General features: G+C 34.2%; 1 protein-coding gene and 1 long non-coding RNA gene across 2 annotated transcripts; both read right to left on the reverse strand.

Annotated features, from left to right (window-relative positions):
* Window positions 1-509: 509 nt before the first annotated feature.
* On the reverse strand, window positions 510-10,598 carry LOC147076560 (uncharacterized). The gene is made up of 3 exons (XR_015069650.1): window positions 10,375-10,598; window positions 7,180-7,326; window positions 510-2,647 (listed from the first exon to the last, which is right to left on the reverse strand). It is a non-coding gene; the product is annotated as an uncharacterized LOC147076560 (long non-coding RNA).
* A 3,298-nt stretch (window positions 10,599-13,896) lies between these two features.
* LOC147076561 (uncharacterized) lies at window positions 13,897-19,432 on the reverse strand. The gene is made up of 3 exons (XM_085941286.1): window positions 19,222-19,432; window positions 17,767-17,913; window positions 13,897-16,651 (listed from the first exon to the last, which is right to left on the reverse strand). The coding sequence occupies exons 1-3, from the start codon at window positions 19,354-19,356 to the stop codon at window positions 16,397-16,399; spliced, it is 537 nt and encodes a 178-aa protein (XP_085797412.1). The 5' UTR covers window positions 19,357-19,432; the 3' UTR covers window positions 13,897-16,396.
* Between the last annotated feature and the right edge of the window lie 4,633 nt (window positions 19,433-24,065).

The following is a 24,065-nucleotide window of genomic DNA, read 5'->3' on the forward strand; positions in this document are numbered from 1 at the left end:
AACTCAAGCTAATACAAAACTTCCAAACATTCTAAGTGAAGATCTCTTCACGTTGGCAGTATGACGCCACAAATTTTCTAAACTAATAAAATTCATCTTTGTGTCAACCAGATCGGACGGTGCGATGGGTCCACAGCTAGTTGAACCGACTTGAGCAACTCTTCTCTTTCAGTGAACATTTAAGAAGATTTTCAGAGGATGCGGATTGCATCCTATATTTCTCCGCCATAGGACATGTTGAACGGGTAGCAACACCAAGCTCATAGAGCCTGCCAGCGAAACCGCCATGTCCAGTCAAGAATTGACTGGTGTAATGATCTGGAGGTGCTGGCCAGTATGATTACCAAACCGTCTCTTCATAGACAATGTTTAGCCTTAGCAATCATTTATCAACATGTTTAAATAACACTTATTTATTCGCCCTTTACAACTTTACCCCTATTTTTACAGTGTTACTAATAAAAAATAGAGAATAATCTGTAACAGGAAAATAATAACACAATTGGTTTGAAGATAATTATAGCTTCTATTTATTTCATCAAAGACAATAGTCATAGTTCAGTGAACAGATTAATTATTTTAAAAAGCATATATTCCAAATACATAACAAAAATATCAAAACACAGTACTAACTAGTATCTAACAACAAAAATGCAAGACATTACCTACATTCATTTTAATGTACTTTTTGTGTATTTTAAAGTCAAAAGATGTTAAACAAGATAAATTAAATTAAATATACATATTTTGAAAAGAACGCATGCATATACACACTAATCATTAGTGGAAAAAATACGATAAACCTGCTGGATTCAAGTAATTCAAAGACGGGCATCTTAGTTATTTACGCTGATTTTAACTACTAGTTGTGACATCAAATGATTATCCAATTGCATTATGCTGGCTATCGGTTTTAGTACAAAATAATTTTTTCTAGTATGTGTATGCATGAGATGTTTTCAAATTATCTATATTCAGTTTATAGAATGTGACATCCTCATATATGTTATTACGTCTTATTCGTTGAATAAAAAATAGTTAAACAAATTAAATTGTCACATTTAAATGGGTTTTCGCTAGTATGTCATGTTATATAAGTTTGTATAACTAGATTTTATACACGAGTAATGGCATGCAAAGTAGTTAAATGGTTGTTCACAAGAGTATTATAATTTAGTGTGATTTCATGGGACATGGGACGTTATACAAAATGATTTAATTAAAATTAATATGTTTAGTTATTTTTCATCAGAATTTCACTAATATCATTTCGTGTGATTTCATATTAAATAATTCTCTAGAAGAATAAGCACTAAAATATCACATTTAAATGGATTTTCATCAAAATATGTGTATATAATAATGTGTATTTTCATATTACCAGATGTTATACATGTCGTCATAAATTTATGTATGTATCATTACAAGTAATTTCATCCGAGGAGATCTTATACATGAGTAATCATATTGATCACATCTCAATTATTTTTCACCAGAATGTGTCATTTTGTGTACTTTCAGATAACGGGAAAATGTACAAGAGTAATCATACTGATGACATTTGAATAGCTTTATACAAGACAGTATGCGTCACTTTGTGTAATTTCATCTGACTAGATCTTTTACAATTATAATCACATTGCTCACATTTAAACGGCTTATCTCGAGAATGAGTCATTTTGTGTGATTTCATGTTAGCAGATGTTCTACATGCGTAATCACATTGATCACATTGAAATGGCTTTATACTGGTATGTATCATTAAATGTGATTTCAGCCTACGAGATGTTACACATAAAAAATCACATTGAGCACATTTAAATGGCTTTTCACCGGAATGTGTCATTTTGTGTACTTTCAGATCACGGGATGTTGTACAAGAGTAATGACATTGATCACATTTAAATGGCTTTATACCAGAATGTGTCATTTTGTGTTGTTTCAAGTTACCAGATGTTTTACAAGAGTAATTACACTGATCACAGTTAAATGGTTTTATATTAGAATGAGTCATCATATGTGATTTCATGTGGAACGATGTTTTACAAGAATAATCACAATTGGCACATTTAAATGGCTTTGCACTAGAATGTGTCAGTTTGTGTCGTTTCATTTGACTAAATGTTATACATGAGTAATCACATTGATCACATTTAAATAGCTTTATACCACTATGTGTCATTTTGTGTCGTTTCATGTGACCAGATGTTATACATGAGTAATCACATTGATCACATTTAAATGGCTTTATACCAGAATGAGTCATCATGTGTAGTTTCATATAGAAAGATATTTTACAAGAATAATCACATTGATTACATTGAAATGGCTTTTCTCCGGTATGTAGCAATTTAAGTTTTTTCGTGTCACTAGAATTAGATTCATCGCTTTTAAATGGCGTTTGACAAGAGAAATTGCTTTTACTACGTTTACATTGTTTTACATCCATACTGGTGATTTCGTGGAATTTATTTTTTTCGGGTATTGATTTATCAACATTACGTTTAAAAGTGCCACGTGTTTTTTTTAAACTTTTCTTGTATTCCTCGAGTTCTTTTTTAATATCTTGTTCGTCGATTTGTATGATGTCATCAATTTTCTTTTCTTCCGACATAAACCAGGACGATATGAGATTTGCTGCGTTATCCTAAAAAAACATGTATAATATAATTATTAGCACCACACGATCTACACAACGTAACCATCGTTAAAACTTTCATCAGCATGTTAATAATTATCTACTGAGGTTACGCAGATTCCTAGTTGAGCTAAACGATGCGAAATTAATTTTAAAAACTTTGTTTTAAGATACATGTCGTTTTCACAATAGAGAACGTGGGTTTCGTTACTCTGTTACAGTGACGTCCCGTGGGGGTAGTCAGATCGAGCGTCGCTTGGGGGCGGGAGTTACTGGAAGGGCGGCAAATCGAGGTGAAATATCTACTAAACTTAGTAATAACAAAAATATCTTTCCATTACAAATTCATCTTACTGGTTGGAAACATAATGTTATAATAAAAAAAAAAAAAATTAACATAATTATATTTTGTTAGTAATGTATCCATGCAACACATTTCTTAGATAATGGAGTGATGAAATGATGATAAAAAATACTTTATAGAGATTGAGGCGGCATTTTGGCGCTGCTCAGGGGCGGCATTCTATCTAGGGATGTCACTGCTCTGTTAGTTATTTGATCTCAATCGTCCCTAACAATTTACGTATGGTTCACATTTCATTGTACAAAATAGATTCTGATCCGGATGGTCGAAGTGATGTAGCCTTTTGTTTTCTGTAAGTCAGTTTGGCATCCTTCAGAATATCGATTTGAGTTTGCCGTAGTGTACTGAGGCGCCTCCGAATTCCTGGGCTAGCTCTGGAGTTGAAAGTGGAGGTTCAGCGATGTGGAGGAACAAGCATTCGTCCGATGAATGGGAGTAAGCAAGAAGTTATAATATAAAAATTAATAAAAAACACCATGTACACTTCAAAACTCGCGATTTATTGTCATAAGTCAGTATTATCCCAATTAACTTCCTTTTATATAGGTTTTTATGCTACGGCACTCCCTTACCAAAAGATTATAGTCAAACGTCACAATATTATTTAAGGTATAATCGAAATTATGAAACCAATACACCAATAATTAATTAAGAGTAAATTAGTCCATATGAGAAAATTATCAAAAAAATAAAATTAGAATTATTTAATTCTTACGAGTTCGAAGTCAGTATTCACAATTAATTAAAAAAATAAAATAAATTTATTATTGATTAATAAAAAAATAGACGAGATCGCACGAGTCCCAGGGCACTGATGTGAAAGGTTGATAGCCGGGTTCAAAAGTCCAAAAATCGGTCCGAAGACCACTGTCAACAACTATGCGCGCCGCTAACCGTCAAAGTGACAGATAGGTATACGGTGACAGTTAGGTATCGCCCCATCACGAGGTTTGAACCAGTAGGTATCTGAGCCACGGCGGGTGACTCGAGGGGGTGGCGAGATTCGCGATTTTTGTATGGAGATAAGCGAAAAAGTCACGCCACAGAGTATCACAGAGTCGATATCTGAGAACGTTAGAAGACTGCATATGGAATTTAAAAATCCGGCCCTTTTATTCGATTAGGGATGATTGCATCACTTTGTCCGGCGTTTAGGGTCGTAAAATTTGCATAACGGTTTCATTGTGAAATTTGCACAAAATCGTTCGACAATTTTTTTATTAACAAGATATGTAAAAATAATCTATGCCAGACGGTCAGCGTCGGATAGCGTCTCGACGCTATCGAAACAAAATCTACGTTATGTTCATATAACAAGTACTTCTCGGTACTATGACTGTAATTTTAAAAAGCATTGTTTTCTTGTTTAAGGGTTAACCATGCGAAAAACGCACGTACAGTAGAGTATTTCGTATCAAAAGATTTGTCTTTGGATCCTCTATCGTGTGGTAATGTTCCTCATGGCTGAGGGAGAGTAGCTACAGAGGCGGCCAGCCCGTAAGCCCTGGCGGCGTGTAGGTATTTCCAAACAAAAAACGAGAATACTTTCGAACCAGCCTGGATGACAAGGCATTATATTCCAGTGGTCAAATTGAAATATCTGCAGTAGCGCGTACCAATCCTTTGGCGGGCTCCCGGCAGTGGGTTGGTTTTACGGCCCTCTGACGGCCTGTGTACTCCCCGAACATCGGCCTCCGAATATACAATCTATAGGTTATGAACCCCCCTATCGAATAAAGTATACAATTTATAGTAATCAACCCGGAAAGTTGATTAGTATGACTATACAAATGTACCCGTCGTGCGAACTTTTCCCCTCTTATGCCTATAACCGTGATACCGCTCTATGCCACACGTCTATACCTGGTTGACGGGTATCATTCCGTCAGCCAGACATATAGGTATCAATAATTGCTTTGCATATACTCGTATTACATCAATCATGGATCTCATGGACAGTGATGCCGTCATACATGCGAGCGGGCGGGTCTCCTAACACCCGATTCGGAACGCCGTTATCAGAGATTGGTGCTGGGCACATATGACAGTGATGCCGTCATATTTGTGAGCGAGAAAGGTTCCCTATCATATGAATAGGAACGTCGCTCTTGGAAACCATCTCGCGAGTTCGCGGTTTTATATCGAAACGGATTTCGATTAAAATCGGGGAAGATCGCGAATAAATTCGGATCGACGATTACCTAAGTGTTGTTCTGACTTGATTGCACATAATGTACAAATGGAAGACATCGCAATATGTTGTGAGCATATGTTTACAATTACTAACACCGTATTTGCGTAACACATAATGATATCGGTTTACATATGATTAATAATAATATTATCCTAATTACCCTAATTACCATATACAATCAACGCCCGTCCATATATCCCGCTATATTATTTATCTAACCCATTACATATCACATAACATTTACCTATAATTACAAATTATATTACAAATTAAATCGTATTCTATATTAAATCTACATTTAATAACCCCTTACTTAGCATGTGTTTAATCAAATTTTTAATTATATTACCTTATTACCTATATATACATGATCTGCGACCGACTTATCTCCTCCACAGTTCACCTTGCGAGGTAGTGGTTACCTGTCAAGGTAAACTGTGGGACTTATGTAAATTTAAATCATGTTTAGCTTTGTCAAGGGGCACCTGTCGTATGTCCAGTGGCAGATTTGGCTATTAAGGTCAGACCAAAATGGTTGGGTCTCCAACTACTCCACCAGGGGGGCACCCACTCAGGGTCTACGAATTAGGTTCGTGTTAGTACTTTAGGCAAATTAATTATTATTTTAACCCAACCATTGTCCTATCCCTTAAGTGAGTAGAGTAAAAAAGAAGGTACTATATTTTGGTACAGTATATGAAGATTGCAGAATGGGATAGTAGGTACAATTGCTTGCGGCTACCCCTGCCCAAAGCTATGCTTGCTCCACTAAGTCAGAGCATATACAACTCACTATAGTTATTAACACCACACAGCCAACAACTCTGCAGAGTACTAACTGGAACGTCAACAGCGAACTAATAAACTAAATAAAGTAAAATTATGTCTTATATATGCGTCAACACAAACATAGACACCTCGAAACTTAGCCGCCCCGCACCACATACAGTCATAATTGAGCGTATCAAGAAGCTCCACGTCTGGATGTGAAGTATCAGTATTTTTTAAGCCTAGGAATGTGTCAGGATCCGATACCTAAGACTGACGTCACCACAATGTCCTCATGGGAGAGAGAAGCACGGTGAGCTAACAAAAATAATGAGTAAGATATGAAAGATAGGCCATTTAGTTATCTCTCCGTCTGCATAGATATAAAAAATAAAATATTTTGTGGTGCTCGTTCCGTCAATTCGTAGGAGAAATCACTGTATAACCCCAAATTGTTCAGTTATTTTTCTTTCTTTCTTCTTTCAGAACCTTGACGAAAGTCTACAAGCTCTTCTTTAATTGGTATATACACGCGAATACTACAGAAGGCGTCAATAAAATGCCGTTTGCCCTTGGTGCCTCATAATATGGGCGCATGGGCCATTGATTGCCACACTTATATACTTTGCACCGCGGAAGCATTCCTTCCCAGCTGCAATTACTGACAAAATTGTATGAAACTGTCAAATAATATCGATAAACCTCGACTGCACTACGATGAATAGGAACAGTTTAGTAAGTAAGTACCTAAACTTGTATCTATGTATTCATCCAACATGCATATTTCAATACCGCGTAATCATTATTATGTTATTACATAATTTATAATTATTGCTTTATTTATTAGTATAATAATAATATTTATCTCTCTAAAATTGCGACGGGTTAAGATAGATGAAATAATTTTACCAATTCATTTAATCATTTACTTAAATAGGTATATTATGACAATGATAAAAATGTCGGAAGTTTTTTACGCAATCACCACATGATAACGATGTGGGGATGGTCCCTATGAACCCTAAAGGCAGAGCTGCCCCTGCATACATAATATTATCATGTCATATTATGTCACTAGATAACATCATCCACTATTTATTTGTTTTATTGTCATCACCATTTTTATAGACTAGATACGAGAAAGAATCACAATATCTTCATGTTTCTACCTACATTGTAAAATACGTACTTAGTTCAAATAAATGTATTAGGTACCTGTTTTCCTGGGCTACATTCCGAATACGAACAACTTGGTTGCGGATCTTTATAATTAATTGTATCTTCAATAAACTCTTTCTTGATGTCCACTTGCTGAAATTCAGATTCCGATTTTATATTTACCATGTCTCTTGTTTGAAGGTCCTGAAAAAACAATATATAATTAAGCTTACTTTATGGAATATCACACACTTTTATATGATTTATAATAATTAGTATATTCATCGGGGAAGCATTATTTCCCAGCTGCAATACGGTTTCATAGGATCACAGGCGCCTAACTACAAAAATGCATGTTTTGATTTAGACCCGGTTTCGATAATGCCTTTTACATAAATAAAGCTCGATGCTGTATATATTATATCCGTCTATAAGATATAGTTGAGAAAAGCGTGATTTATTTAATTAATTACATGGTAGTAAAAACTTTATTTGAGTTTATCTCAAAACTGTGTTATTGTAGAAAGGATACGGTTATCTTAAAACTCTAAATAATGCTAAACAAATAGGTATATATATGTTTCTGATATGGAATATGGGTTTTCAAATTTGTCTCCCAAAAGGTCCCAAATTTGGTCCAGATGGCTTGCCACCTTATGTTGTTAAGAGCTGTTACGAATACATATCCTTTACGCTTAAACATATATTTAATTTAATCATAGCATCCAGCACTTTTCATGATGCATGGAAAATAACCCGCCTAAGGCCGCTTCATAAAAAGGGATCTAGATCAGATATCTACATATACACATTAACCGTCAAATAGACTCTCGCCTCTCCGATTCGCAGCATGGTTTTCGACTTTTCGACTCGAAGACAAATCTTATAGTGTATAATAATTTTATTTTAAATTCTATGGATAAGTCAATTCAAGTTGATTCTGTGTACACAGATATTTCCAAGGCATTTGATCGTGTTGATCACGAGATTTTATTACAAAAGCTTTGTACATTTGGCGCGTCATACAGTATAATATGTTTTTTGCTTCTTATTTGAAAAATCGCCCTCAGTTTGTTGATTACCATGGGAATGAATCGCGGATTTTAAGAACAAACTCTGGTGTTCCTCAAGGTTCAAATCTTGCCCAATTTTGTTTTTAATATTTTTTGATGATATCGTCAAAGTTATAACCAATTCTTCTTGTTTGCTATTCGCAGATGAACTTAAACTTTTTCGACTATTGAAACCCCATTATGCTGTGCGATGATGCAGTCTGACCTAGATGCTATCTCGCAATGGTCTATCTTGAATAAACTTGAATTCGCTAGCTCCAAATGTAATATTATTTCATTGAGTCGTTCAAGGCACACCTCATTGTTGCCATACACATTGTCTGGTATAATATTGAGTAGGGTAACGGAGATAAAAGATTTGGGTGTATTGTATGATGCAAAGTTCACTTTCAATCAGCATATTCTTAACATCAGTACTAGATCTAGCAAAATGCTTGGTTTCGTTATTAGGGTTTCAAAATCATTCGAAAACGTCCGAGTGCTACCGTACATTATACGTATCATTTGGGTTGAGTATTCTTGAATAAGCCAGCATTATTTGGAGTCCACCACACAATAAAGTTGGATCGAGTCCACAATAGATTTCTTAGATTTCTCTACTTAAGAACATACGGGTTCTTTCCTTATGATAATGACAATAAAATGAATTTACCAACTCATTTTCTTCTGGGTATGCTAGCATTGCAATCCCTGTCTACCCGAAGAGTGATTGTTCTTTTAAAGCAATTCTTTTTACGTCTTCGTGGGTTCATTTACAATCCGTATATACTGGCAAATATTATTTTTCATGTTCCCACCGATATCACTCGTAGCTCCACGGTCTTCAAGATACCTCGTCGCAGGACAGATGTTATGTTTCATGATGCTGTGTGTCGTGCAATTAGCTTATTTGATGGCACCATAAAGGTTAATTTGTTTTTTATTAACTATAATGTTTGTGGACGTATTTAATGGGTTAAATTTATAATTGTATATATTATCATATTTATTTAATATTTACACATGCTGTCTTTTCCACTTTCTTGTTATATTAGTTGTTATTTCTAATTAAGATATTTTTATATATTTGTATTTATTATGTATTATGGCGCATTAGTCAATAGCTGTAATGCCGTAATACTCTTTTTTATAAATAAATAAATAAAATAAATAAATAAGTAAGTATTAATAATAAGCATGTCTTTACTTTTTCGTACAATTTTGAGCAATCACAAACTCACAAATTGTGTCCTCACCGGGTGGGTATCGAACCCAGAGCTCCCGGATAGAAGACCAGTGCTTAACGCACTGCACCACAAACACCGCCTTGACCAAATGATTGGAAACTGTCAAATAATATCGGTTTCTGCATTCAGATGAATTGGATCAGTGCAGTATATTTGTCTTCGCGCAATCGATAGATACATATTATCATTTACATATACCTAACCTGTAAACCAGTAACCAGTAAATAATAATCCAGTATATATATCAGCTATTATCAAAATTCCAATAATAAGAACTGCAATATTAGCATATAAAATATTTCAATTAATGTCAAAATAATATTATTAACCTTTTGAGCTTTTCGTATAGAAAAAAAAGAATTCACAAGCCAATTATTTGTAATTCCATGAGGTAGGTACATAGTGAATTTATTTAAGGATTTGGATAAGTTTAATATAGTTAACCTAGGTATGCGTAATTTTGCAACGCTTGCCAAGAAATAAATACGTAAGTATACGAAATTAATGACAATGTCCGCAAACATAAGCAAACACCAATGAATACCTACCTACCCCGTTTACACGTGTATGGATTTACTGCTGACAGTAAGTATAATCACGGCCATAACAAGAAAATGTACGTGTAAACATGTCCTACAGTTGCAAGATTGCATGCATGAATCAAAAAGTTCAGAAGCTTCTGTATTTTCACGCGACAGTTGATTTGTTCGCAGTAGAAAGATAGTTGCGTACCTGCCGGCAAAAAACGATGTACACCACGCAGCGACTCATTTTAATGACAACCGATTTTTATGACTAATATTACCATAAATTGACAACATCGCGTCTCGCTTACTATTGAAGAATGAGATTGGTGAGTCAAACAGTCAAAACTTAAAATACCCACTATTGCTTCAAGTTAAACCATGGACGTGTACAGTCGCTATAAAAGACATAAGCTATATAAAACTAACCTCAAAAGCAATGCTGGAACCGTCGGCAATCTCTTGCTTTATGTAATTATTGGTCTCAGGTTTAATTTGATGTTTTAAGGGCACCTGCCATTCTGCATCAAGATCGAATTCATCCGGCTCGCGTTTCACGTCCATCTTTCAAATGGAAAGCGTACGTTGGATTATCGTACCAGACTAAAAACGTGCAGGTGAAAGATAATACTCTTTTGACAGTTCTGGCAATCGGACACTTTGACTCGCTTTACCATAGACAAAATGGTATTGCCATATATATTATAATCATTACGCAATAGAGAAATTAAATTTGTATAAAATTATTATAATAATCAGGCAACTGTGCCGGTGACGCCACGTAAGGCTAGGTATACCATGAGTTGCATAGGGTCGGCATATTATTTTATACTGTGTAGAATGAATAAGTGAATATAATTAACATTACAACTTTTGGCAGCATTCGCGGTTTTTAGGTTAACAGACGATGCAGTCGCTTCATTAGAAAGAATTGAAATTTTAGTTTTAAAAAATTATCAAAGCATGAACATCCTGATATCGTAACTATTGTAGGTAGGTATTGTAATACACAATATTCCCATTGAAATACATATTATAATGGCGGTTTATCACATCACCACAGACTAGGGTTTCGTCCCGGACTAGGGTCCCGGACAAGTCGTCTTTTTTGAGGTCAATGTCCGTGTCCGGTATCTTTTTTATATTTATCGAAAAATGAGTAATAACATTATGTCCTCGTTTCCGGTAACATGTAAATTGTACGTAAAACTTTTCACCGTAGTACAGTTCGCTGTGAGCTTTCTATCGGAAATGACCGTATACTGTACAATATGAACATTAATTCATTTTATTGACCTAGCTGATTTTGGCAAAATTCATGAATAATAATTCAAGAATGAAAACCTAATCTGACCTAACAAATAATCAAGTACCTACCTATATCAGCTACATGGGCATCGTCAGCGTGGTGCAAGGTGGTGCAAGTGCACCACCTTAGGTTCAAAATCTTTTTTTGATAATTATTGTATATTATAGCAATATTATTTATTGAAGCAAGTTCTACACTTAAAGTAAGTAAGAGTAAAATAACCAATTTATTTAATGCATTTTGCAAACGATGACATGGATGACGCAATAGATGAACATAGCTTTTGGGTATAAATCCCATATTATTTGTTGAGCCCCACCGATAATAATATGATCAGACATGTTGGCACAGCCATCGTATCGTTGTCTAACCAAAATAAAATGCAGAACCAACCCAATATCCTGTTCCGTCTATAATATTATTATGGATAAAGGTTGCACAGCTTAATCCGACAGAGCAGAATAGACTATATTACATTCTTCATGTATTTTGAAAATGTTATTATCCTTGTCTAGGTATCGAATTGTAACTGTTTGTAGTTTTGAAAGGTACTCTTTTAGATGGACGCTTTACTATAATTCTGTTGAATCCCGCCGCCTGCGAGTTGCGTTCAATCATTCGCTTTCTCAACCAGGAGGGAGTCCACCCTGTTGAAATCCATCGTCATTTCACATCCGTTTATGGTAATGAGTTGAACCAGCAGAATGTCAGAAAGTGGTGTGACTCAGAAAAAACAAGAAAATCCCATTTATGTACATATGAGTACCTAGGTACTTATATAATGAGTTGCCCATTTCCAAAATTCATCTTGTCTTGTTTTGACCAAAAATGAACTGAATATGCAGTTAGATTGCGAATTCAAATGGGCAAATACATATTCTATAAAAGTTATTCCTAATAGTAGTGTTTCGCAGTCCGTATAACGGTTGAAAAACAGCGTCAAATTTCAAAATGCGTTTTGTCTATAAAACTGTGTCAAATGTCATCTTTTTCATGACAAATCTTTAAATATTTCAAAAAATGTGTATGATACTTTAGAAAACGATGTGTTTTTCGCAAGCATATAAATTAAAATTTAATTTAATTAACAAAACATATATGTTTCCTTTCTTGTACATGTTCCATACACGTTTTAGCATAACTCACCTTGTTCATAAAAATATTTCCAAAATGCATCAAGTCCATAAAACTGTGTCAAAATAAAGTCATCTTGTCCATGACATATCTTCAAATATATTAAAAACTATGTAGGTATGATATTGATATGTGTTTTTATTTCATGAGCATAATATTATATTTATTTCAGTTTAAAAAAAGAGATTTTTTTTTATATACAGGTTCCATACTCGTTTTTCGTGAATATCTCTAAACCAAACAACATGGACAAGGTGGCCTTTGGAAATGGGCGACTCTAATATATGGATCACCGAGTTCACACCTAGAGACCCCGTAAGGCACTGGACTGTGGGGCGACTGCTAATTTTGAAATAAATATGTCCTCTTTTTATCATCGTCAAAATATAGTAACCCTGCCACGTACGAAAAACCTTCACTGTGTCAAATTACTTAGGTACGTTTTGTTTATTATTAATAATGAATAATTATTACCTAATTAACTATTTTTTTATGGAACGATTAATTCACAAGATTTAAGAATGAACCTAGCATTCTAATTATTGAACATACATAATATTGAAAACACTTATGAGAAAAAAAGTAAGTACATAGCTCTATTATTTAGAAAGCGCTTCAGTGAGTATTAAAACCCATTAGTTAAAGTTTGTCGTAATCCGATACGACTCCTTTAGCATTGTAGTCAATTTGCTTGTTCGCAATACCCGAGAGATGCATGTTCCATTCCAGCGAGGCGTCTCACTTTTTTCAAAAAGATTATTTCTATTTGGTTAGAAAGAAGTATTTTTAAAATTATTTCCATGGGAGAGATGAGCAGGTACGATGAGGCAATAATCAAAATTGTAGTAACTCAAGCTAATACAAAACTTCCAAACATTCTAAGTGAAGATCTCTTCACGTTGGCAGTATGACGCCACAAATTTTCTAAACGAAATAAAATTCATCTTTGTGGCAACCAGATCGGAGGGTCCGATCGGTTCACAGCTGATTGAACCGACTTGAGTAACTCTTCTTTTTCCGTAAACATTTAAGAACATTCCCAGAGGATGCGGTTTGCATCCTATATTTATCCGCCACAGGATATGTTGAACGGGTAACAAGACCAAGTTCGTAGAACCTGCCAGCGAAGCCGCCATGTCCAGTCAAGAATTGACGAGTGTACCTAATGATCTGGAGGCGCTGGCCAGTAAGATTCCCAAACCGTCTCTTCTTAACAATGTGTACCATTAGTAATCATTTATCAAAATGTTTTAATAACTCTTTTTGCCGACCATGTCCGATCCTAAAAGGATCATATGGGCCTCCACAGAGTAGAAGTTTGTATTAATAGATTTTGTTTTTTACGAGAAATGGATGTCAGCCACTTGCTCAACCTAATAGGTCCATACACAAATTTATTAACACTTATTTATTCGCCCTTTACAACTGCACCTCTAATTTTACTATGTTACTAATAAAAAATAGTATGGGAAAATGTGTAACAGAAAAATAATAACACAATTGGTTTGAAGAAATAGCTTTTATTTATTATATCAAAGATCAAGTCATATTTTAGTGAACAGATGAGTGATTTTTAAAAGCATACATTCCAAATAAGTATATAACAAAAATATCAAAACACAGAACTTATCTAAAAACATAAATGCAAGACAATGCATTCATTTTAATAGTTTCTGACCAGAATGAGTCATTTTGTGTATTTTAAAGTCAGAGGATGTCTAACAAGATAAATTAAATTGAATATAAATATTTTGAAAAGATCGCATGCATATACACACTAATAAAAATTAATTAGTGGAAAAAATACGATAACCGACAGGACTTGATCCTCTATCTGCTTTACCTTGCTCTACCTGACCTTTACGCTGATTTTAACTAGTAGTTGTGACGTCAAACGATTATCCAATAGCGTTATATTGGCTATGGGTTTTAGTACAAAATGAATTTTTCTAATGTGTGTATGCATGGGATGTTTTCAAATTATCAATATTAAGCATATAGATTGTTACATTCTCAAAATATTATTACGTCTTATTCGTTGAATTAATAATAGTTAAACAAATTGAAATGTCACATTTAAATGGGTTTTCTCCAGTGTGTCATATCATGTAAGTTTGTATTCTAGATTTTATATATAAGTAATGGGATGCTCGTAGTTAAATGGTTTTTACAAGAATAAATCATTTAGAGTGATTTCATGGGACTAGATGTGATTAAATGAAAAATTACATTCTCGCGATTAGTAAATTTAACGTTTTATGTTCGGTAAATTTAGTGACGGGATGTTATACAAGAGGATTTAATTACAATTAACATTTTTAATTATTTTTCATTAGAATAAGTCATTTTGTGAGTTTCATATTAATAGATTTTTTACAAAAATAAGCACTTAAATATCACATTTAAATGGATTTTAATTAAAATGTGTCATTTTGTGTTATTTCATATTACCAGATGTTATACATGTCATCAAATTGATAACATTCAAATAGCATTATACCGGAATGTATCATTAAATGTTATTTCATCCGAAGAGATCTTATACATGAGTAATCATATTGATCACATCTCAACTACTTTTCACCAGAATGTGTCATTTTGCGTCATTTCATGTCACTAGATGTTTTACAAAAATAGTCGCATTTGTCACATTTAATTGGCTTTTTACCGGAATATGTCATTTTATGTTATTTCATGTTACCAGATGTTATACATGCCAATTCACATTAATCACATGTAAATGGCTTTATACCAGAATGTGTCATTTTGTGATGTTTCATGTAACCAGATTTTTTACTAGAGTAATTACACTGATCACATTTAAATGGTTTTATACTAGAATGAATCATCATAATAATATGTGATTTCACGTGGAACGATGTTTTAGAAGAATAATCACAATGGGCACATTTAAATGGCTTTTTACCAGAATGTGTCATTTTATCTAATTTCATGTTACCAGATGATATACAAGAGTAATCACATTTAAATGGCTTTATATCAGAATGAGTCATCTTGTGTGATTTCATAAGTAAAGATGTTTTACAAGAATATACACATTGCTTACATTTAAATGGCTTTTTAACAGAATGTTTCATTTTATGTAATTTCACGTTACGAGATGCTGTACATGCGTATTCACATTAATCAAATTTAAATGGCTTTCTCCGGTATGCATCAATTTAAATTGTTTCGTGTGACGAGAATAATTAGATTCATCTTTTTTAACCTCTTTTCCGCGACCTTATTCCGCTCATGTACTTGTTCAGGCGCGCTACGATTTTTACGATTCATAAATCATACCGAAACGTCATTAAAAATGTACCTAACAATCCACTGAGTGGCTCTAGTAATCATAAACCATTCCTTTTAATTTTAAAGCATGTCAAAATAAACAAAATGATCGTATATTAAGCAACAGGGCTTTAAGAAATTCTGTCATACATAATAAAGCATACTTGCAGTACATACCGCGGAGTGAAGTCGACCGCTTACGACAACGGATAAGTGGTAGACACTTGCGCCGATGATTATTGTTCACACTTTTTTAACACCAACACAGAACGCACACAATTGTCATTATTTTATTTCCTTACAGCTATACTTGGAGACAGTCTCATATTTTAGTCACACCTTATTAATGTTTATGGCTAAACTATATAATTCAAAAATTGATTTTCTCATGGTAGTCATAAAAACAGGGCACAGAGCATAAAGCGACATCACATGCTTCACACATAATGTTCGTCATTTTCCTTTTTTTATCTTTAGTTGAAGCAATACACACACGACATCTTCGGTATGGTTTTGTTTTATTTACTGTTGGAGGAATTCTACGGGGTAAATGTCTTAGGAGTTCTGTTTTCAACATTCTTTTTGGGTTATTAGCTACATCAAATGGAGTGTGATGAGAGACTTTACATTTACTACATTTACATTGTTTAACATCCTTATTAGTGATTTTATTGATTATAATTTTATGTAACACTTTATGAAACTCGAGCAAGTCTAACGATGCAAAAACATTATCACATATACCGCACACAAAATTATTAACATGAAAATATTTTTTTCCAACTCTATAACAGCCACTAATTCGGGGATTGATTTAGTAACACTACGTTTAAAAGTGCCACGTATTTTTTTATAGCCTTTGTTGTATTCTTCGGGCTCTTTTTTAATATCTTGTTCGTCGATTTGTATGATGTCATAAATTTTCTCTTCTTCCGACATAGAGGACGATTTGAGATTTGTTGCGTTATCCTAAAAAACATTTATAATATAATTATTAGCACCACACGATCTAGACAGCGTAAGCATCTTTTAAACTTTCATCCTCATTACATGTATGCTGTTAATTATTTACTGAAGTTACGCAGATTCCTAGTTAAGCTTAACGATGCGAAAATAATTTTAAAAACTTTGTTTTAAGATACATGTCGAGAACGTGGGTATCGTTATCCTGTTATTTTTTCACTCTAATCTAGATTTTATTTTGATCTCGATCAGCCTTGACAAATTACGTATGTTTCACTTTTCATTGTACAAAATAGTTTCTGATCTGGATGTTCAAAGTAAAGTAGCCTTTTGTTTCACCCTGCATGTACCTACCTAAGTGTGTTTGGCATCCTTCAGAATATCGATTTGAGTTGACTGTAGTGTACTTTAGGTAAATAAACTATTGTTTTAACTCAACCATTGTCCTATCTCTTAAGTGACTAGAGTAAAAGAAGGTACTACGTTTTGGTACAGTAGATGAAGATTGCAATATGGGATAGTAGGTATATTTTCTTGCAGCATTCTCCTTCTATTGAATCATATGACCCATTGGTACTGTTAATGATGACGCCATGTGTACGGCTATTTTCCATTTTGTTTACAAATGCGCGTTAAAAGATGGTCGCGGTGAACGAAACAATGTCACTTAGTCAACAGAAGAGACATTTGACAGTTGATAACTTGACTCGAATTTAATATGCATCTGTACATGTACCTATGTATTCAACCAACTCTGGTATAGTAGAGTTGTTTGAATAATAACCTTTGCTAAATTATCGATTAATAAACTTTATGTTTTTAAGAATTCTGACTATGCATTTTTCTTTTTTCAACGATATCCAATTATGTTCATTGCAGCTGTACCTGATATTTGATCTAATTTGATTCATTAGTTACGCTATTTGTGTCCGCTGTTATTAGGACCATCACATATTAATTTATACTAAATTATACTTATTCTCTGTGATTGATTTTACTGGTTAGTTTTACTAGTATTTTACTGGTACTTGTAGACTACATACGAGAAAGAAACACAATATGTTCATGTTTCTACCTACATTGTAAAGTACCTACGTACATAGTTCAAATAAATGGATTACCTGTTTTAGTGGGCTATGTTCGGAATACGAACAATTTGGTTGAGGATTTTTATAGTTAATTGTATCTTCAATAAACTCTTTCTTGATGTCCACTCGCTGAAATTCGGGTTCCGATTTTATATTTACCATGTCTCTTGTTTGAAGGTTCTAAAAAAACAATATATTATCATTTCATTAACTCAAGCTTACTTTGGATGGAATATCACTCACTTTTATATGATTTATAATAATCAGTATATTCATAATTATAAATAAAACTTGATCCTGTACATATATCCGTTTACACGATATAGTTGAGAAAAGTATGCTTTATTAAATGAATTACATGGTAGTAAAATCCTTATTTGCGTATATCTCAAAACTATGGATAGCTAGGACACTGTTATCTTAAAGCTCCAAATAATGCTAACCAAATATATATATATGTTTCTGTAATTATTATTAATAACCATGTCTTTTTCGTACAAGGTAGTTGTTAATAATTTTGAGCAATCACAAACATCACAAATTGTGTCCTCACCGAGTAGGTATCGAACCCAGAGCTCCCGAATAGAAGACCAGTGCCTTGCGCACTGCTCCACGAGAACTGCCTTGACCAAATGGTTGGAAACTGTCAAATAATATCGGTTACTGCATTCAGATGAATTAGATCTGCAGTGTGTCTGCTTCGCGCAATCGATAGATACATAATATTATCATTTACATATACCTAACCAGTCACCAGTAAATAATCCAGTACCTATATCGACTATTATCTAAATTCCAATAATAAGAACTGAAATATTAGGATAAAAAATAATTCAATTAATGTAAAAAGAGTATTACTAACTATTTGAGCTTCTTGTATAGAAAAAAAGAATTCACAAGCCAAATATTTGTAATACCATAAGGTACATAGTGGATTTATTTAAGGATTTGGATACGTTTAATATAGTTAACCTAGGTACGCGTAATTTTGTAACGCTTACATGAAATAAATACGTGTACGAAATTAATGATAATGTCCGCAAACATAAACACCAATGAATACCTACCTGTATGGATTTACTGCTACCAGTACGTACTATCACGGACATAACAAGAAAATGTTCGTGTAAACATGTTTTACTATCCTGCAGTTGCAAGATTGCATGCATGAATCAAAAAGTTCTGGAGCTTCTGAATTTTCACGCGACAGTTGGATTTGTTCAATATCTGCGTCTGCGCAGTAGAACGATAGGTGCGTACCTGCCGGAAAAAAAACCTCTAAAACTACACCGCGCAGCGACTCATTTTAATAATAACCGATTTTTATGACTGTCAAATAGTACCATAAAATGACAACATCGCGTCTCGCTTACTCTTGAAGAATGAGATTAGAGAGACAGTCAAAACTTAATATATACACTATTTGGTGCAAGTAAATCCATGCACGTGTACAGGCGCTATAAAAGACATAAGCTTCATAAAACTAACCGCAAAAGCAATGCTGGAACCGTCGGCTATCTCTTGCTTTATATAGTTATTGGTCACAGGGTTAATTTGCTGGTTTAAGGGCAACTGCCATTCTGCATCAAGTTCAAATTCATCCGGCTCGCGTTTCACGTCCATCTTTCGAATGGAAAGCGTACACTGGATTATCGCAGCAGAACAAAAACATGCAGGTTTCAGATGATATACATTTGACAGTTCTGACCATAGACTAATATAATTGTGGTTCTGACAATGGGACACTTTGACGCGCTTTACTATAGACAAAATATGCTGATTGTATTAATTGCCTTATTACGCAACAGTGAAATTGAATTTGTATAAAATTATTATTATATCAGGCAACTGTGCCGGTGTCGCCACGTGGGGCTAGGTATACCATGAGTTGCATAGGGTCGGCATATTATATACTGTGTAGAATGAATGTGTGAATATAATCAACATTACAACTTTTGGCAGCACTCGCAGTTTACGGGCAGACATCGAAACTATTGTAGGTACCTACCTATTGTAATACACTATATTCCCATTGTAATACATATTATTGTAATGACAGTTAATCAGATCACAACAGACTAGGATTTCCAGGGTCCTCTTACCCGGACAAGTCGTCTTTTTTTATGTCAATGTCTGTGTCCGGTATAATTTATTTTTTATTTTTATCGAAAAATGCGTAATAATATGTCCACGTTTCCGGTTACATGTAAATTGTACATAAAACATTAATTCACCGTAGCACAGTTCACCGTGAGCTTTCAATCGGAAATGACCGTTAATCGTACGGTCTAAATTTTATTAGATTCAATATGAACATTAATTCAATTATTAGGTATAGCCGATTTTGGCAAATTAACGCTTTAGCTGCTGAATAGATAATGAGATTTTAATTGCCCCCTTTAAAATGCACGTTAATTACATCGATCGGCCGCCTGGTCATTACGCACCGTGTGCGTCTTCCGCGTCCAAAGTATTAATGGATAATAATTCAAGAATGAAAACCTAACCTGACCTAACAAAAAATCCAGGACCTACTTATAATTGGCTACATGGGAGCCGGCAGCGTGGTGCAAGGTGGAGCAAATGCACCACCTAAGGCTCAAAAACTTTTTTTGATAATAGTTATATAATATAGGATTATTATCAGAAAAAACAATTTAAGTACCTAATTAAAACATTTTGCTAACGGTCACCTTCGCAATGAAAGGACATAGGTCTTGGGAATAAATCCCATATAATTTTTTGAAACCCACCTATAATAATAAGATCAGACATGTTAGCACAGCCATAGTATCCTTGTCTAACCAAAATGAAATGCAGATCTAATCCAAGATCCTGCTCCGTCTATAATATGTGTACCTCAGAGGCAGACTAATGCAACTCCGTTTTTGGGGAAAATGAGTTTTTTTAAGAATCATCATGCTGAAGGCTTTATCAGCTATTAGTGGCAGAGAGATGAAAGTCCTAGTCCAAGATATGCATAGCATAAAGATGCAAATGCCATACCTACCTTAGAAGCAGATGGATGCAAATCCAATAATCCACTAAGATAAAATTCTCTCAAACCGTCTGCAATATTATGTACTAGACGAGAACCAGCCAGGAGAACGAGCTTTAGAGGAGAATACAGCACTATGGACCGTATTATCCAAGTCATCAGAGAAATAAGAGCGGTAACAGGAATACAAGCTGCCGCTATCCATGGGTTTTGACTATGAGAAAGCGTTCGATTCCATAAAGAAATTTTCAATACTCGATGCACTCAGAAATCGAGGAATCCCCGGGCGCTATATAAATATTTTCAATAATATATACAGTAACGCAACAACATCTCCATAAACCATCGCGCATTTCCTATCAGCAAAGGAGTCCGACAAGGTGATACAATCTCACCTAAACTATTTACAGCTACATTTGAAGACTTATTTAGACAACTTGACTGGAATGACACGGGTCCCCATAAATGGAGAATTACGAGAGTCATCTACGCTTTGCCGATAACAATAAATAGTAGTTTGCAAGACTCAGAAGGCCTCCAAAGCAGAATGCAGTAACTCGCTGGAGTAAGCAACAAAGTAGACTTGAAAATAAATGTATCAAAGAATAAAGTCATGTTAAACTGCTTTGCGGGCCAAAAAGAGATCCTCATCAATGGCATTCAGCTCCAACAGGTGAAAAACTACATCTATCTGGCACAATAAGTGTCTATAGATGGATGTATATTTGATGAAATTGTTCGCAGAGTAAAGCTAGGCTGGAGTGCTTTTAGCCGCCTGAATAATTTCTTCGAAAATGCCTAAAGTGTTCAACCAATGTGTACTTCCCGTAACCACATGCGTGTGAAACATTGAGCCTTAGTAAAAGAGAGATCCAGAAACTTAGAGTAGCACCACGTGGTATGGAAAGGTGCATGCTGAGCATAACGCAAAAGGACAAAAAAAGGAATGAATGGATAAGGAATGGACAAGGATTAATGATGTGATAGAGTTTGCTAAAAACCTCAAATGGAAATGGGCTGGAACATGGCTCGAAGAAAGGACAATCGTTGGACAAATTTGGTCATCCAGTGGTATATCCAAGAGATAAAAAACATCCGCAAGGTAGACCTAGATGCCGCTGGATCGATGACATGATAAGTTCTGCGGAAAAACTTGGCAACGCAACGCGCAGAAACGAGAGAAGTGGAATCAGCTTGGAGATTAGCGAGGCCTTCATCCAGCAGTGAATAGATTCAGGCTGGTAATGATGATGATGACATTATAAAAATTTAAAAAAAAATGTGTTTTGCTTTGTTATATTTATACCTATACATTTTTTTAACTTATAAATTGTTTTATTTTGGCTAGGTAAATAAGATACAAATCCACATTAACAAAATATCTTTAGAGGCAGAAGGATGCAAATCCACACTACGTTTTTTATTTTATTTTTTTATATATAAAATTGTATTATATTTATTCATTTCTTACATATTCCAGAAGTACTTTAATTGGATTAGAATAAAAAAAATAATGATCATTCTATGTATATTTTCTTAGAAGTTATGAGTATTCGTTTAAAATAAAAATTGTTTTTTGGCTCTCCTGAACAATTGGGTATTTGGATTTGCATCCGTCTGCCTCTGAGGTACAGATATTATCTCGTTTAAAGGTTTCACAGCTGAATCCGATAGACCAGAATAGACCTTACATTATTCATGTGTCTATTTTGAAAATGTTATTATTATCTTTGAGCAGGTATCGAATTGTACCTGTATGTAGTTTTCAAAGGTACTCTTTTAGATGAACGCTTTGAACAATTGGGTATTTGGATTTGCATCCGTCTGCCTCTGAGGTACAGATATTATCTCGTTTAAAGGTTTCACAGCTGAATCCGATAGACCAGAATAGACCTTACATTATTCATGTGTCTATTTTGAAAATGTTATTATTATCTTTGAGCAGGTATCGAATTGTACCTGTATGTAGTTTTCAAAGGTACTCTTTTAGATGAACGCTTTACTATCGAATCCCGCCGCCTACGAGGTGCGTTCAATCATTTGCTTTTTTAACCAGGTCCACCCTGTTGAAATCCATCGTCGCCTTACATCCGTTTAGGATGATGTGATGAACCAGCAGAATGTCAGAAAAAGGTGTGACTCAGAATAATTAAGAAAATCCTATTTATGTAACTACATAATATAATACATAGTGAGTCGCCCATTTCCAAAATTCATCTTGTCCAGTATTGACCAAAAATTAACTGAATATGCAGTTATATCCTTATTCGAATGAGCACATAACAATTCTATGAAAATTATTCCCATAGTAGTCTTTTGCAGTCCGTATAATGGTTGTAAAACAGCGTCCAAATTCAAAATGCGTTTTGTCCATAAAACTGTGTCAAAAGTCCATAACTAATCTTTAAATTTTTCAAAAACTGGTATGATATTTTAGAATACGATGTGTTTTTCCAAGCATATATTAAATTTTAACTTAATTAACAAAACATAAATGTTTCTTATCATATAGATGTTCCATACACGTTTTACCATAACTCACCTTGTCCATAAAAACATTTCCAAAATGCATCCATAAGTCCATAAAACTGTGTATGATATTAAACTGTATTTATTTCACGGGCATATTATATTTATTTCAACACGTTTTTCGTGAATATCTCTATACCAAACAACATGGACTAGGTGGCCTTTGGAAATGGGCGACTCTGCTAAATGGATCACCAAGTTCAAACCTAGAGACCCCGAAAGGCACTGGACTATGTGGCGACTGCTAATTTTGAAATAAATATGTCGTTTTTTTAACATCGTCCAAATAATATATGAACCCTGCCACGTGCGTAAAACCTTCACTGTGTCAAACTACCTAGGTACTTACGTTTTGCTTATTATTAATAATGAATAAATGTAATTTTATTAACTATTTTTTTTATTGTACGATTAATTCACAAGATTTAAGAATGTACCTACCTACTTCTAATTATTGAATATACATAAAATTGAAAACACTTCTGAGAAAATGTGTAAGTACATAGCTCAATTAATTAGAAAGCGCTTCAGTGAGTATTAAAAACCATTAGTTAAAGTTTGTCGTAATTAGATATGACTCCTTTAGCATAGTAGTCAATGTGCTTAGGCGCAATACCCGAGAGATGCGGGTTTGATTCCGGCGAGATGTCTCACGTTTTTTTAAAAAGATTTTTTTCTATTTGGTTAGAAAGAAGTAAGTATTTTCAAAATTATTTCCATGGTAGAGATGAGCAGGTACGTTGAAGCAATATTAAAAATTGTAGTAACTCAAGCTAATACAAAACTTCCAAACATTCTAAGTGAA

The sequence above is a fragment of the Rhyacophila brunnea genome, unplaced genomic scaffold (genome assembly GCF_057557595.1).
Source record: "Rhyacophila brunnea isolate RB1 unplaced genomic scaffold, BYU_Rbru_1.0 scaffold_13, whole genome shotgun sequence".
Lineage (NCBI taxonomy): Eukaryota > Metazoa > Arthropoda > Insecta > Trichoptera > Rhyacophilidae > Rhyacophila > Rhyacophila brunnea.

Excerpts from the sequence above, each read along its gene's own strand:
- LOC147076561 (XM_085941286.1), bottom strand. The coding sequence starts at position 19,356 with ATGGACGTGAAACGCGAGCCGGATGAATTTGAACTTGATGCAGAATGG. Across the intron at positions 17,914-19,221 it reads GTTCCAGCATTGCTTTTGCG|AACCTTCAAACAAGAGACAT; the intron begins GTTAGTTTTATG and ends TTGTTTTTTTAG. Across the intron at positions 16,652-17,766 it reads AACATAGCCCACTAAAACAG|GATAACGCAACAAATCTCAA; the intron begins GTAATCCATTTA and ends AATGTTTTTTAG.